General features: G+C 43.1%; 1 protein-coding gene across 2 annotated transcripts in view; it reads right to left on the reverse strand.

Moving 5' to 3' along the window:
- The window catches only part of Slc49a4 (solute carrier family 49 member 4), a 72287-nt gene that overhangs the window by 30175 nt on the left and 28149 nt on the right, over positions 1-13963 (reverse strand). For both annotated transcript variants that reach the window (XM_021634644.2, XM_060370322.1), the window contains exons 3-4: positions 7984-8249; positions 5724-5853 (exon numbers count right to left, since the gene is read on the reverse strand). In XM_021634644.2, coding sequence (XP_021490319.2) covers positions 5724-5853; positions 7984-8249 — 396 coding nt within the window. The remainder of the gene's footprint in view (positions 1-5723; positions 5854-7983; positions 8250-13963) is intronic.

Below are 13963 nucleotides of genomic sequence, written 5' to 3' on the forward strand. Positions count from 1 at the left end.
GGGATTGAGCATTTTAGCTGGTGTCCTCGGTCTTGATTAGTTTTTCTGGGTGTACAGATTTTAGTATGTTTATCCTATATTATATGTCTAATATCCACTTATGAGTGAGTATAAACCCTGTGTTTTCTGCTTCTGGGATACCTCACTCAGGGTGATCTTTTCTAGTTCCCACTATTTACCCGAAAATTTCATGATTTCCTTGCTTTTTATTGCTAAGTAATATTCCATTGTGTAAATGTACCATAATTTCTGTATCCACTGCTCAGTTGAAGGGCATCTGGGTTGTTTCCAGGTTCTGGCTATTACAAATAAAGCTGCTACAAACATGGTTGAGCATATGTCCTTGTTGTATACTTGAGCATCTTTTGGATATATGTCTAGGAGTGGTATAGCTGGATCTTGAGGAAGCACTATTCCTAATTGTCTGAGAAAATGCCAGATTGATTTCCAGAATGGTTGTACAAGTTTACATTCCCACCAGCAATGAAGGAGGGTTCCCCTTTCTCCACAACCTCTCCATGGTGAAATCTCAGGGTCATTCTGATTTGCATTTCCCTGATGAGTAAGGATGTCGAGTATTTCTTTCTTTAAGTGTTTCTCTGCCATTCAATATTCCTCTATTGAGAATTCTCTGTTTAGCTCTGTACCCCATTTTTAAATTGGATTACTTGATTTCTTGCTGTTTAACTTCTTGAGTTCTTTATATATACTGGATATTAGTCCTCTGTCAGATATAGGGTTGGTGAAGATCCTTTCCCAATCTGTAGGCAGTCGTTTTGTTCTGATGACAGTATCCTTTACTTTACAGCTTTTCAGTTTCATGTGGTCCCATTTATTGATTGTTGCTCTTAGAGCCTGTGCTGTTGGTGTTCTGTTCAGGAAGTTGCCAGAAGAATAAAGCTACTCTTCTTCCCTGTCAGGACAACTTGTTTGCAACTGAACACAATGCCCTTTAATGCCTTGCATTTCCTGCCAAAGATTTTCTGTTGGCTTTGCAGTAAGACAAATTTGAATAAACAACATTTTAAAGAACTGTTATTTTAAACTACCACCTTGCAAATGTGTGCCACAGACCCCAATTAACTAATAGTTTTTGTTACATTTATTTAGTTATTACATGTATGTGTGTATGTATGTATGTGAGAAAGCAGTATGAAAGATAGATGGATGAATGGATGGATGAACAGACAGACTGATTGATAGACAGAGAGGAGAACTTTCATGAGTCTGTTCTCTCCCTCCACTATGGGCATCCTGGGATGGAATTCAGGGAACTGGGCTTGGTGGTACGCACCTTCACCTACTGAGCCATGTTGCTGCCCCGTGATGCTTTTCTATCTGTTATGTGGGAAGTAATGCCCGTGGTGCTTCAGTGAAGTAGATTTTCAAAACCTTCTTACTGTACCTTATGAGGAAGAAATTCAACTTTCCTTGGTAATGTTTCACAAAGCGTGTCCATTACACTAAGCACAGTGTTTCCGACCCACTGTGCTCATCTCACTGTGCACACAATAACAGTGCTTAATCCGTCACATTAGCTGGGGTGTGAACCGTGTGAAAGGGGCTCTCACAACTAACGAGCTGAACTTTTCATTTCTTCCTTTTAACTAAGTTCGGCCTAAACTTTAAGCCACACGAAATGAAAAGCACTTTTCCGCTAACCTTCATTTATTTGTTAGTTTACGCACACGGCTGGAAATAAAGCCCGGGGCTTCCCACTTGCTGGGCCGCACTCTACAAACTGCGAGACATCCCTGGTCCTTAAGCTTTGTTTCCTGAAGAACTACACCTCGCTTTAACAACTGTAGCACATTAAGACATTATTGGGGTAACCGCACTGTGGCCACTGATCTTCCCAGTGTCAATGAACTGATTTAATCCTAGTTCTTGGACACACTGATCTAATACTGCAATTGGCTCACTTAGAGAAAGCGTGCTGCAAATATCACAGGTGGCAACGTGCTGCAGCAGCACAGTTAATTAAATTTGTGCCTTGGGGAGACGCAGGTTGCTTACGCGGCTAGTTCTAAGAGACACTGTCAGCAAACCCACGGTGAATTCTGTCAGACACTTTGGAGTCAACAATCTGAATGGAATCAAGCAGCCGGAGTTGGTGACATACTCATTTAGTGCTAGCACTCAAGGCTAGCCTGGTCTACCAAACAGGTTCCAGGCCAGTCAGGGTTACACAGTAGGGCTCTGTCTTATAAACGAACAAGAAGAAAATTAGTTGCTAGAAATCAGAATTAAACATCCAAATAGTATCACAAGCAGTTGCTGATAGATCTGAACTTAGGACTTGGCTAACTACAAAAAGCTTTGGGTTCTTGCATAAAAAGAAAAACAATTTTAGGTAAAGAGATGGTAAGATGATTATTTCAGCTATGGAAATTTTGTTCAAAAATCTGAGAAAAAAAGTGAAGACTGAGTGTATTCTAAAGGAGTGACCCAATAGATCTTTCCTTTAATGTCAAGGACCTACCTGTGCAGTCAAAGTGTGGAAATACAATCATTTAAAACAAATTTTTTTAGGGGATTTAGCTACAGCTGGGATACAAAGTGAATAAACTGTAATTAATATAAAAAATAAAAATAATTTAAAAAATTTTAGAAAAAAAGTAAAACATTGGAAATATTGTTTAATAAGTGATTTTCAACTATAGATTTGATGGAATTTAAATATATATCAACTATTTCTAATGAAAACAGAGTCCAAATTGAGACGCGTTCACAGGTGAACACATAGTAGATACTAAAAAAAAGGGATAGTAAAATATCATATTAATAATTTTAATATTGACCACACGTTAAGATGTTTTGATACCTACAGTTGAATAAAATATGCTACCAAAATTAATTTTATTTATTCCCTTCTAATATTTCTTAGAGAGATACTAAAAACTTTATGCTGAGCATATGACTTGGGTATTAATACTGACGATACAACAATATAGTTCTTTACTGCAAGGAATTTCCCATGGGGCAAGAGATAAAGAGATAATGTTCAAGAGGAACAGCAAACAGCTTTAGAATTCAGGGAATATGGCCCAATGATTAGCACAGCCACGATGGGTGTGCCTCGGCGAGGCGGAGCCCCAGAACTTCCTGTCCTTTGCTGCTATGGAGTTTTGCTCTGCTCTTTGCCCTCCGGGTTATCACATCCCTCCGTATCTATGAGTTGTATGGAAGCTCTAAGGGGGTTTCCAGCCCCGCACTGGGCAGTGTCACTGGCACTTACAATATTAGCGATTGATCTTTTCTAAGTATTGTTCCTGAAGCAGAGGAACGGCTTAATCATCACCCTAGGAAGAACTTAGAGATGTAGACTGTTAGTAAAGTTAGATAAAGACTTCTTTTGCTAGTTTCTCTGAGGCAGAAAATCTTGGGGAAGTTCAGAAAGGCACATTCTTGAAACTTGGGCGAGGGATTTTTTTTTTTTTTTTTTGACATCAGGGAAAAAGAACAATGGCAGCCTGTCTGATGTGCCTCTTTTCCTAAGCTGGGCTAGTCATCAAGATGATGATTAGTTTCTTATACCCATTTTTGTCCTCCAATTCCTGACACAATTTAATTAAAAAAAATGTTGATTAATAGGTGTGTACCCTAAGAAGAAATGTCTGATTTTTTAATACATATAAAAGTTTAGATTTTTACAAGATTACTTTTTAAGATAAACAATAAAATAATTGGTCTTTTCTTTGTAACCACAAATTGCAGCCTGCCAGTAAGAGAAACTGGCTGAAAAAAATAGTTTGCTTACACTTTGTTACATTTTGTTAACTGATCACAAGTTGCTTTGATATGTACATGGGCCCTTGGGAATAATTTGTTTTTCACTTGTAACATGTGAAAGTTTGATCATGTTTCACTGTACTCATTCACTTGAAAAAAAAAAAACCAGAATGCAACCACATTGTAATTTTATATTGCTTAAAAGAGTTTGATGGGATATACAAGCTGTAGGGGAAAAGCAAAGTTGCTGGTGCCTGTTGGAGTTTCCCTTCATCCACCAAATGTGTGTGTGTGTGTGTGTGTGTGTGTATGTGATTTTCCCCCTTTTGGCTGGCCCTACAGAATCAAGTTTTGCTCCCTCAGAGAAAACTCTGTGCAGTGATTAATCGCCAACTTCACACTTGTCCTCAGTTTAACTAACCAGTTGAAGCTGGCCTTCAGCAAGATTAAAAAAAAAAAAAAGCAAGAACCAACTAGAGAGCTAATGAATGGGTAACAATTCCTGAGAGCTAAATAGGAAAGAAAATTCAAAAGGTGACATCAAATGTAGCAAGTGCAAGTCACAATCCATAGTGACATTTGATGTGCCCGGAGAGTCAATCTTACTCCTAGCACATATGAGCCTTTGAGGGCAGAATTTAATCTTACTACACTGAAGCTAAACCAATAAAATGAGTCACACATTGCACTTCCCATTCTACAAGCCTAACGAGTACCCCTGAGTAGCTGAGATGGTTTCAGATGACATATAAAGAATATAATTTTATCACCTTGCATTCACTGGTGCCTACATAATGTGTGATAATACACAACAAAGAACCTAAATAGTAGGGAAAATATAGAAAACATGAAAATTTTATAATTTCACAGACTATATGATGTAAGTTGCTATATAACAAAAATTATTTACAGAAATTAAAAGAGTATTTTTTTAAACACTAAAAAAAAATTAAATATTAGTCTACATGGAATGTGGATAAAGAAAAATTTAATGACATTTTGGTGTGGGGTATTTTCAAGATATATTTCTGATAGAAAATTAAAGTATTTAATTAACATTTCAGTTAATGTTAGCATGAATCAGTTCATGCTAATTAACTAATCTGATTGCTAGCACAATCTAATTAATGCTAAAAAATTACCAGCTCAAGTTATCCTTAAACATGAAGAATCAGGGGCCAGGGAGATGGCTTAGTGGGCAAAGAACTTGCCCATCAATGCTGATGACCCAAGTTTGATTCCTGGAACCCATGTAAAGATGGAGCAGAGAACTGACTTCATAAAGTTGTTCTCTGACCTCCACGTGTGTGCTGTGGCACGTGTGTGCTGTAACACATGTGTGCTGGGGGGGCCCTGCTTTTTGAGGTTGCAGTCCTCCCAGTCCGGATAGCCATTCTGAGCTCAGCATTAAGGTGCAGGACTCCCTCTCCCCAGCAGGGCCTCCTGCTCTCTGCCTGACTTCATCTGGAGAGTGTCTCTAGACACAGACGCCCCTAACCACATTTGACATATGGCCTTTGACTCAGCTCCCTGCTAGCTCTCCCCTCCCTGTGCCTATCTGATAATCAGTACTGTGTTCCCGTTCATATGACAGGATCGTGCTGTTTAATGCAAATCAAGCATCCCTGAAGTGCCTAGTTTTAACCAATTATGTACACATATCCTTAGAGCTCCCATCAACTCCCCAAGGGTTATAGAGCCTATGTTCTCTGGAATTAAAGTTGAATCAGCTCACTGATAGGCTTCCTAAAGTGTTTAATCTCCATTTTGCTCACTGGCCATCCAAGCTCTGAGCCTCGCCTTCTGCTCCTCCTACCTTCGTGGGCTGGTGGCTACCAGCCCCCCAGGAAGGAGGAGAACCCACACGTGTGCCACCCCTCTCCTCATCATAGACACACACACACACAAAACACACAAACACACACACAGGATTATATTGACAGTTGCCACAGCCACAGCCACAGCCACACAATGACCCTAAGGAGCCTCACCTTAGTAACCTACAAAAGCTGCGCCGGTAACTCAGCCGCTGGCTCGCTGCAGCGACGCTGGGAGGAAGAGGAGGCCGGGATGGAAAATAAGCGAGGGTGGCAGAGAATATTAGGCAGACAACGCCAAACTCTGAAAGAAAAATAGAGTGAAGTGTTACCCATAATACGGAGAGTCAATGCTTAATTTCTTTAATACCTAGCTCCACGAATCCCAGCAAAATGTGATGCCTACACCACTCAGCCCAGACGGACGCTGGGCGTGTACAGACCTAAATTCCCCCGGCCACCAGTAGGAGGCGCACTATGAACAAAGATGCAAAGTAGTGCCTGGTACACATCAGAGATCCAAAGGGTGAGAGATGAACGATGCTATTCTATGGGAAAGCCCGACCAAACCCTGTGGGAGAGATTCTGAAGCAGTCTAAGACAACTCTTAATGAGCACAGCACTCAGAAAGAAGGAATTTGGGAGGAGATTGGAAGGACAGGGTTCTGTCTGATAGAGGACAGCACTTCCAATTTACAGGGAAGACGGATTCAGTTCACACACTGCACAGGAAAGCTAAACAACACAGGGAAGAACTAAAAATAAGCAACCAAGAGACGGAACATGTAGACACGGTGCTCCCTGTTCTCCATCCCTGCTTTCATTTTTACTCCCTCCATGCCTAATCCTGAAATGTAAATCCTGTCATGTAGCTCTCTGGCATGAGCTTCAGAGCTTGGTCTTTGCCTCGGCTGCTCTGGAAGCTTCCATGGCCTGGCTTCCCTTCTGGCTTAACTGATCTTCGTTAGGTCTGAACCACTCAGAATGCACCAGGATCTCTGTCTTCACTGGGAGTTTTCTTCCTGGTTCTTCATCTTCCCTTGTTCACTGCGGGTTTTGCTAACTCCTCACTCTCGGGTTCCAGGTCAGATGCTGCATCTCTAAGGAGTTCCACTGCACACCCACAATTTGAAATAGCCATGCCACTGCTGCCTCAGAGCTTCCGAGCCCTCCGCACAGCACCACCAACCACAGTTCTCTGACGGTCTCCTGCCTCTGAGCACTGCTGATCAGGAACCATGTCAGTCCCAGTACCCAGCCAGAGACACACATACAGGAGGAGTCCAATATTTAGCAAGTGAGTTAAAGCACAATTCAGCATAATTTGGTCCCTTATCTTTACCAACCTCATTTTCTACTGTTTGCTGCTGATACACAAATTCCCTCATATAACCCACCAGGGATATCAAGTCTAGGGGTCACACCCTAGACTCTCTCACACCCTTTCTGCCTTTCAGGGTCCCCTGCATGGAGTATCCTAACCTCTTTGAATATTTTATGAATGCCTATGGACTTTTTGTTTATTGTTTTTAGTTTTTGGGACAGGGTTTCGCTCTGTAGCCTTGACTGTCTTAGACTTGCTTTGCAGACCAGGCTGGCCTTGAATTTCACAACAGAGATCCACCTGCCCCTGCCTCCTTGAGTGCTGGGATTACAGGTGTGCACCACCGAGCCTGGTAAAATTTTTAATTTTGTTCATTACTGTGTTCCTTCAACGTCTCTCCAAACCTAGGCAAATTTGGTTCCTCCTCCTTTTGTGTCCGATTTGTACTACAGTGGTCTCAACACTGACCTCACCAATTTTCGGTGCTGAGCACAATGCTTTAGATGCAACAAAGATATTTATAAAACCAAAGAAACAAGAAACAGGCATATGGGGAGGACATACAAAAGATCTAATAGGAGCAGAGTATAGGGCCTGACTCAAAATAACAGGGGAAGGGATATAAAAGAATGTTCAGAAAGGTCCGTATGATTAATAGACTAATGTACGGAGAACAATGAAGGAAGAATAAACTATAGGTGATCGAGATTAATAAGGCGAGAATGTGGCCAATAATGGGGAAATCGCAAGGGAGAGAACAGGCCGAAGGCTACCAGCAGATAGTCTGACAAATGTTTAGTCAATTATTTTTCTATATCGACAGCACATCTAGAGAAGACTCAGGAGTATATGCTATAGAGTGCTTTACTGTAAATAGATTAAAAAGGTAAAATTAACGAAGACTTTTCCATGCAGCAAGAACACATATTATAACTGATGACTTCCTAGGAAGGGTTGTTTCCAACAGGTATCTGCACATAGCACAAGGAAAGCACATGCTGAGTGCGTGTATGCATCAGTCCTCAGGGGTCTCCTGATCTGGCACACCAGGGCGAGAGAGCGGAGACTGGAACCAAAGTATACCAGGAGGGAAGAAGGTCTCCAACATACCTGCATACAACACAGTCTCGATTCTTCCTTTAATGTGAGCCCTGCTACTCTCAGCAGCGAGAAGGGGTGAGGTCCCATTGGGAGCGGGAACAACGAGGGGCCCGACCAGAAAGGCACATGCTCCACCGAGGTAACTGAGCATCGACGCAATGGCCGTGGCGGTGGCCCGTTCACCAGCGGAGAACCATGTCGTGGAGAGGAACGGCGCGGCGTTCATGACAGTCGGACCCGCCAGTCCGTTCAGTATCTGTCCCCCATGGATTAATCTGGAATTAGGAAAGTTACAAGGCTGTGAGGCATTTGAAGCAAGCATTTTCTAAATAAGAAAAAATTAACCAAACAAACAGCAGTCTAACTATGGCTCTATACATAGTTTTAGTTATTTAACCATGGCTATATATATAGCTAGTTTATCATTTACTCCTTTCACAAATACCAAACTAAGAACTTGCCATAACCTTTTGTGTGGTGGTTTAAGAACAGCAACTATAGGCTCAGAGATGTGAAAGCTTGGTTTCCAGGAAGTGGCACTATTAGGAGGTGTGGCCTTGATGGGAAAAAAAAGTATCATTGGGGGTGGGCTTTGGGGTTTCAAATGCTCAAGCCAGGCTCAGTGTCCCTCTGCCGGCAGGTCTGGATGCAGAACTCTCGGCTCCTCTCCAGCTCCATGCCTGCCTGCCCACTGCCATGTCTCCCACCATGACAATGGGCCAAACCTCTGAACTCCATATAAGCCAGCCCCGGTTAGAGGTTTTCCTTTCTAAGTGTTGCCATGGTCATTGTGTCTCTTCAGCAACTAAGACACTTGGTTCATTTACTCTATTATTGTTTCGATTTGCTGAAATCTAACAGCCTAGGCTTGTAAGAAACTTGCCAAGGTATTAACAAAGCAAGTAAAAAATTAGATTCAAAAAGTATTTTTTTTCTAGCAGACTGCAACTCATTAACAGTCGCTAGAAAACGATACAGTTGAGCTCAGTATTTAACACCTGCTGTATCCAGGTACTAGGATGATATTCATACAGAAAATAATAGTCAGGGCTCTTCTGGTGTCGAACAGCAAAGGACCTGGGTGGAGGCCTAATATTCCAAATGGGCTCATCTGGTCACTTTGGCTAGGGACCAGTGCTGGGACAGGAACTCACCTTAGGCCGTGCTACAGAGAAAGGTGGACTTAGTGGTTCTTTAATGAGATAAAAGAGAAACTCCCCAGAATCCCTGCCCCTACCGCGACTCCCTGGCTCCAGGTGTATTAGGTTATATGGTAAGTCTCCCTGCTTTTCTGCATCATTCAAAAAAGTGGGGGGAGGCACGATTATTTTTTCTTTCTTCCTTTTCATCCCTTTTCTAAGCATGCTTCCCCCAACACTCTGGGCCTCCTTACTCTTTTTCTAAAGCCTGCCTCCCTCCCACCTTGTGGCTCCTTGTCCAGCCTTGTCTGACCTTTTCCTGCACCAGCAGGAAAGACCATCTTTTTCCCTTCCTCTCCTCCATTCGCCCTCTAAGCAGCTGCTGAGGTTTTTACAGTTTGCCTGCTCTGGGGCTTTACTTTTAAGCACTAATAAAATTTCCGTATCAGTACATACTTAATTTTTTTTTGTTAATTAATGAGACTAAGTATCCCAAAGGGGGACCCTGAATGCCCTATGTCTCTTATCTGACTCAGACGAGCACTGGAACTAGATATCTGAATGGTCCTGAGCTTGAGACACCACTTCTTCTACAGAACAAGAAGGCAGGTTTAGTCTCTATGTGCATCTCCTAAGCATCTTTGAGGCTGACTGAGGTCTTGGAAGCTTCAGCTCATGAGAGCTTTTTCTAGTGTGTGTGTGTGAGGACTGGATCAGGGCCTTACAGCCTGCAGTCCTAACACTGTGATTCTGGCTTTGTGAGGCCAGTGGAGGTCAGTCTGGCTTCCATCTAACTGTTCTCTTGTTCACTTTTCCTAATCAACTACCTAGCACACTTATGTCGTACTGCCAAAAAAAACCCCATCCCCTTCGTCCTTCAACTCTCAGTACATACTCACACCTGAAAGCAGTCCTGAAGGAAGAAGCCAGGGGTTCACAAAGTCTAGGCAGGGAAGGCAGCATGCTAGTGCCTTCTGCCTTGGAGGCAGGGAAAGCAAAGGGGCCCACAGGTGACTTTCTCCTACCTGTACTTTTTAAGCAGCATGCATGGTTTAAATCCTTTCTCTCTTTTTCTTTCCAGTGACTGGCATCTTAAGCCATTCAGGGAAAAACATCTCCCAAATACAGAAAGAAATAATAAACATGCAGGAGGCAGGAGCCTACACAGAAGCTAAGTGAGCAAGGAGTGAAATACGCAAGGTGGGTCTCTCCATGAATGTTAGGTAGATTATTTGAAGGGAAAATAGTTCCAAATGCTATAAAATTACTAGGTTCAAAAATGAAAAAAAAAATCACGATCTCTTGTGTAAGGGAAATAATTTTCTGGGTGAAAGAAGTAAATTCAAAATGGTTTGTGACCAAATAGTTCCTCTAAAGCCGGCAGATCCCAAGATGCCCACAGCAATTTTATCACGTGATGTCTTTTTCACTCTAGACCTATTGGAGCAGAATCAGCATGAAGCCAAACTGTTCAAAATCCTCAAGTCATCCAAATGCATACAGGAGATCAACTCCATTTATAAATTTTCAGAAGTTTTAATTTAACAATGCAGAAAAGCAAAGTGAGGGCCAGCAAGATGGCTCAGCAAGTTAAGGTGCTTGCTGCGAAGCCTGATGACCAGAGTTTGGTCCTTGGGGACCGCAGAGTGAAAGGAGAGAATGGACTCCCACGGGCTGACCTCTGACCTCTATGACCATTCTGTGGCACACACGTACTATCCTCACCATGCTCCCCATACTAAGAAAAAGAACAGGTCATCAGTAAATGTTCTGGAGTTACTACTGCGGGTGCAGAGTCACATGACATCATCATCACAGCACAGTCACATGACATCATCATCATCACAGCACAGTCGCTGGGCACAGGGCAGAAGCTAAGACGTGTTTGTTTCTGGCCAACAAGCCATGAGACCCGATGGGAACGGTCTGGAGCGTTCTGACCAATGTGTCCTGGGTCACTCTAGGTGTGTAATGACCCCGATGGGCCTGTCCATCAGGCCTGTGCAGCTCTGCCGGCTGCAGCTGCATTGCCTCTTTCCTCCCAGGCTCCTGACGAGGCTCCCCTCAGGGTTCTTCCCACCCTCAGCTCAGCTGCTTTTGCCTCCTTCCTCCCACAAGTCTTTTGTTTTCTCCTCACCCCACTTCTGCAAGCCTCATTTGTCCTCACTGTAAGCCAGGTGGAACCTCACTTTTTACAGATGAGATAAATTTAGGATTTCCATAGTGAACAGTGAGGAGAATAAGACATGGAGGCCCCTCCCACACCCCAAGCCTGGGATGCAGGGACAAGAGTGTGTACACCAGGGCTTGCTAGCAAGGCCCTGGCCATAACAGTTCTGCTGAGTCCTGTGACTGCTCTGGGCATCTCTGGCCCTCAACTGAGGCGCTACACACAGAAAGGACAAGCCGTGAGGACCCATGGAGGGCACTCATGCACAGCTGCACTCCTTTTCATTCCAGTCAATGTTCTTTAGATTTTCAAAGAATGCCAATCGCTCAAGTTCAGACCAAAGAGCTACAGTCCATGTTTTCTAAGAATCTGCTGTTTCAGCTTGCACTTAATGACATTCTGGTGTCTTATCCTTTGCTCTCTGGCATCATGGACCAGCCACCTCCAATTCCTAAGTGTCCTACTCAGATAACATCTTTTACCCTTTAAATTTTTGTAGCTAAAAGTGGTTTCAGACCAACTTTCTTCAGAAGTTAATATCACACTGAAAAATACCATTCACAATTCTGTAACTTCCCTTTCTCTAGAAAGCACGGGGTGGAGTCTCTGTCATATGCCTGCTGGCTTAGTCACAACTAGACATCACAGTGAGAAGTGACACCATTACTTACAGACCTCCGCTCTCCTACAGGCCTTATCCGCAGGGTCTCCATTTACAAGTAACAACAGTAAAAATCAGTGGCTGTTATGATGACCTAATGCAGGCAGAGTCAAGGTACACAGGACATTTTCATCCAGAGCACAGCCATAATTTACCAGCCTCCAGGCTGTGACTTGCACTGCAGGTGCCAGAGACTGACTTTTTAAAAACACAGCACATACATATTGGGGTAAGCCAGTGTCCTTTACTTAATTTTTGTGTTTTGTTTTGTTTTTCGAGACAGGGTTTTGTTTTGTTTTTTTTTGTTTTTTGTTTGGTTTTTTTTTTTTTTTTTTTTTTTTTTTTTTGTAACCCTGAATGTTTGGGAACTCACTCTGTAGACCAGGCTGGCCTGGAACTCACAGAGTCTCTGCTTTCCAAGTGCTGGGATTAAAGTGTGCCCCACCACTGCGCAGCCTTAATTTCTATTTCTAAATATGAAATAATTTAGAATTAATAAAAAAGTATTTACCTCTAAGACTTAATATGCCAACAATTCAGAAACTTTCTAACTTCTCCCATCAACATAAACTTTCTAACTTCTCCCATCAACATAAACCAATTGGATATTGAAAATGGGAAAAGTGCTAGAAATAGTCTCCCTTCTCAGTAGCCAAAGAAAAGTTCTGAATTACCGCCAGGAAAAAGGAAGTTAGGCAAGAAGAGACAGAGACCCTGGAAAAGTCCCGAGTTTGGACACTTTGTTAGAGCTTCTTAGGGATAAACCAAGGTCTGGCAAGACTGCCTTTTTTGGTGGAAGAATCTCTCTCTCTCTCTCTCTCTCTGCCTTTTCCAGCTCCCTGCAGCTCCCTGTATGCCCTGGCTTTGTGCTGTCTTCAAAGCCAGCAGCTGTGGTCTGAGAGCTCCCTGCGCTCCTCTCTCGCCTCTCCGAGGAGCCTGTGACTACAAGGGCCCTACCTGAACAAGCCAGGCTACTCTGCCCCCTTTCACATCAGCGGCTTAGCAAGCTGTCTCAGATAATTTTTGTTGCTATAACAAATGCCTGATCTAGCCTGCTGATGAAGGAAGAGGGCCACCTGGCTCAGAGTTTTGGAGGCTGGCTATCCAAATGTCATCGTTCAGGCTTTGTACTGAGTGCTGCTGTGTGATGGCGTTGTATGGTGGCAGCATGGTGCAGACAGCAATGATGGAAGCATGCTTGGGAGAACAAGCAATAGTCCTAAGCCATGAGGCAGCGAGGGCAGGAAGGGCTGGTCTTGAGCATTCCGTAAAAACACGCTTAGATGACAATCCAAGGGGTCATGACAAAATAACATAAGCCCCAAACAGCGTAAGGATCTATTGTGCTCTATCTTCTTTAAAAATGTATTATACAAGGTTACACAAGGCAACTTGCATGCGTACACAATGTGCTTAAACACACTCCCCCATCTCCACTGCCCTCTTCTGCCCCTCCCCCATCTCAGCAGTCCCTTTGCTCTCTAGACAGTTTACTTCTCCTTTCATGTCATCTGTACACATGTGGCTTTATGGCTCTATAAAGACTAGAGCCCACAAACGAAAGAAAACATGTGACATGTGTCTTTCCGAGACTGACTTAATTAGCTTAATGTGGTTGAATCCATTTTCCTGCAAACGACTTTACTCCATTATTTTTTATCTCTGAAAAAAAAAAAAACAAAAAAAAAAAACAACAAAAAAAAAACAGACTATGAATCTAAACCACATTTTTGGCCATTCTTCTGTTGACAGACAGCATGGTGTATCCATAACTCGGCTCTGTTCGCGGTGCAGCACGCACTGGGGCGCCCGTCTCTCCGTGATGAGCCAACTCTGAGTCTTCAGGGTAAACACTGACAGGTGGTATGGCAAGGTCACGTGGTACTTCTATTTTTAGTTTTCTGAGAAACTTCCATACTGACTCCCAAAGTGGTCCGACTAGTTTCCACTCCAGCAGCAATGTGAAGTTCCCCCTGTCTGCATCTGGGGCAGGACTGGCGGCTACCTCTATTCTGACTG

This window comes from Meriones unguiculatus, chromosome 17 (genome assembly GCF_030254825.1).
Source record: "Meriones unguiculatus strain TT.TT164.6M chromosome 17, Bangor_MerUng_6.1, whole genome shotgun sequence".
Taxonomy (NCBI): domain Eukaryota; kingdom Metazoa; phylum Chordata; class Mammalia; order Rodentia; family Muridae; genus Meriones; species Meriones unguiculatus.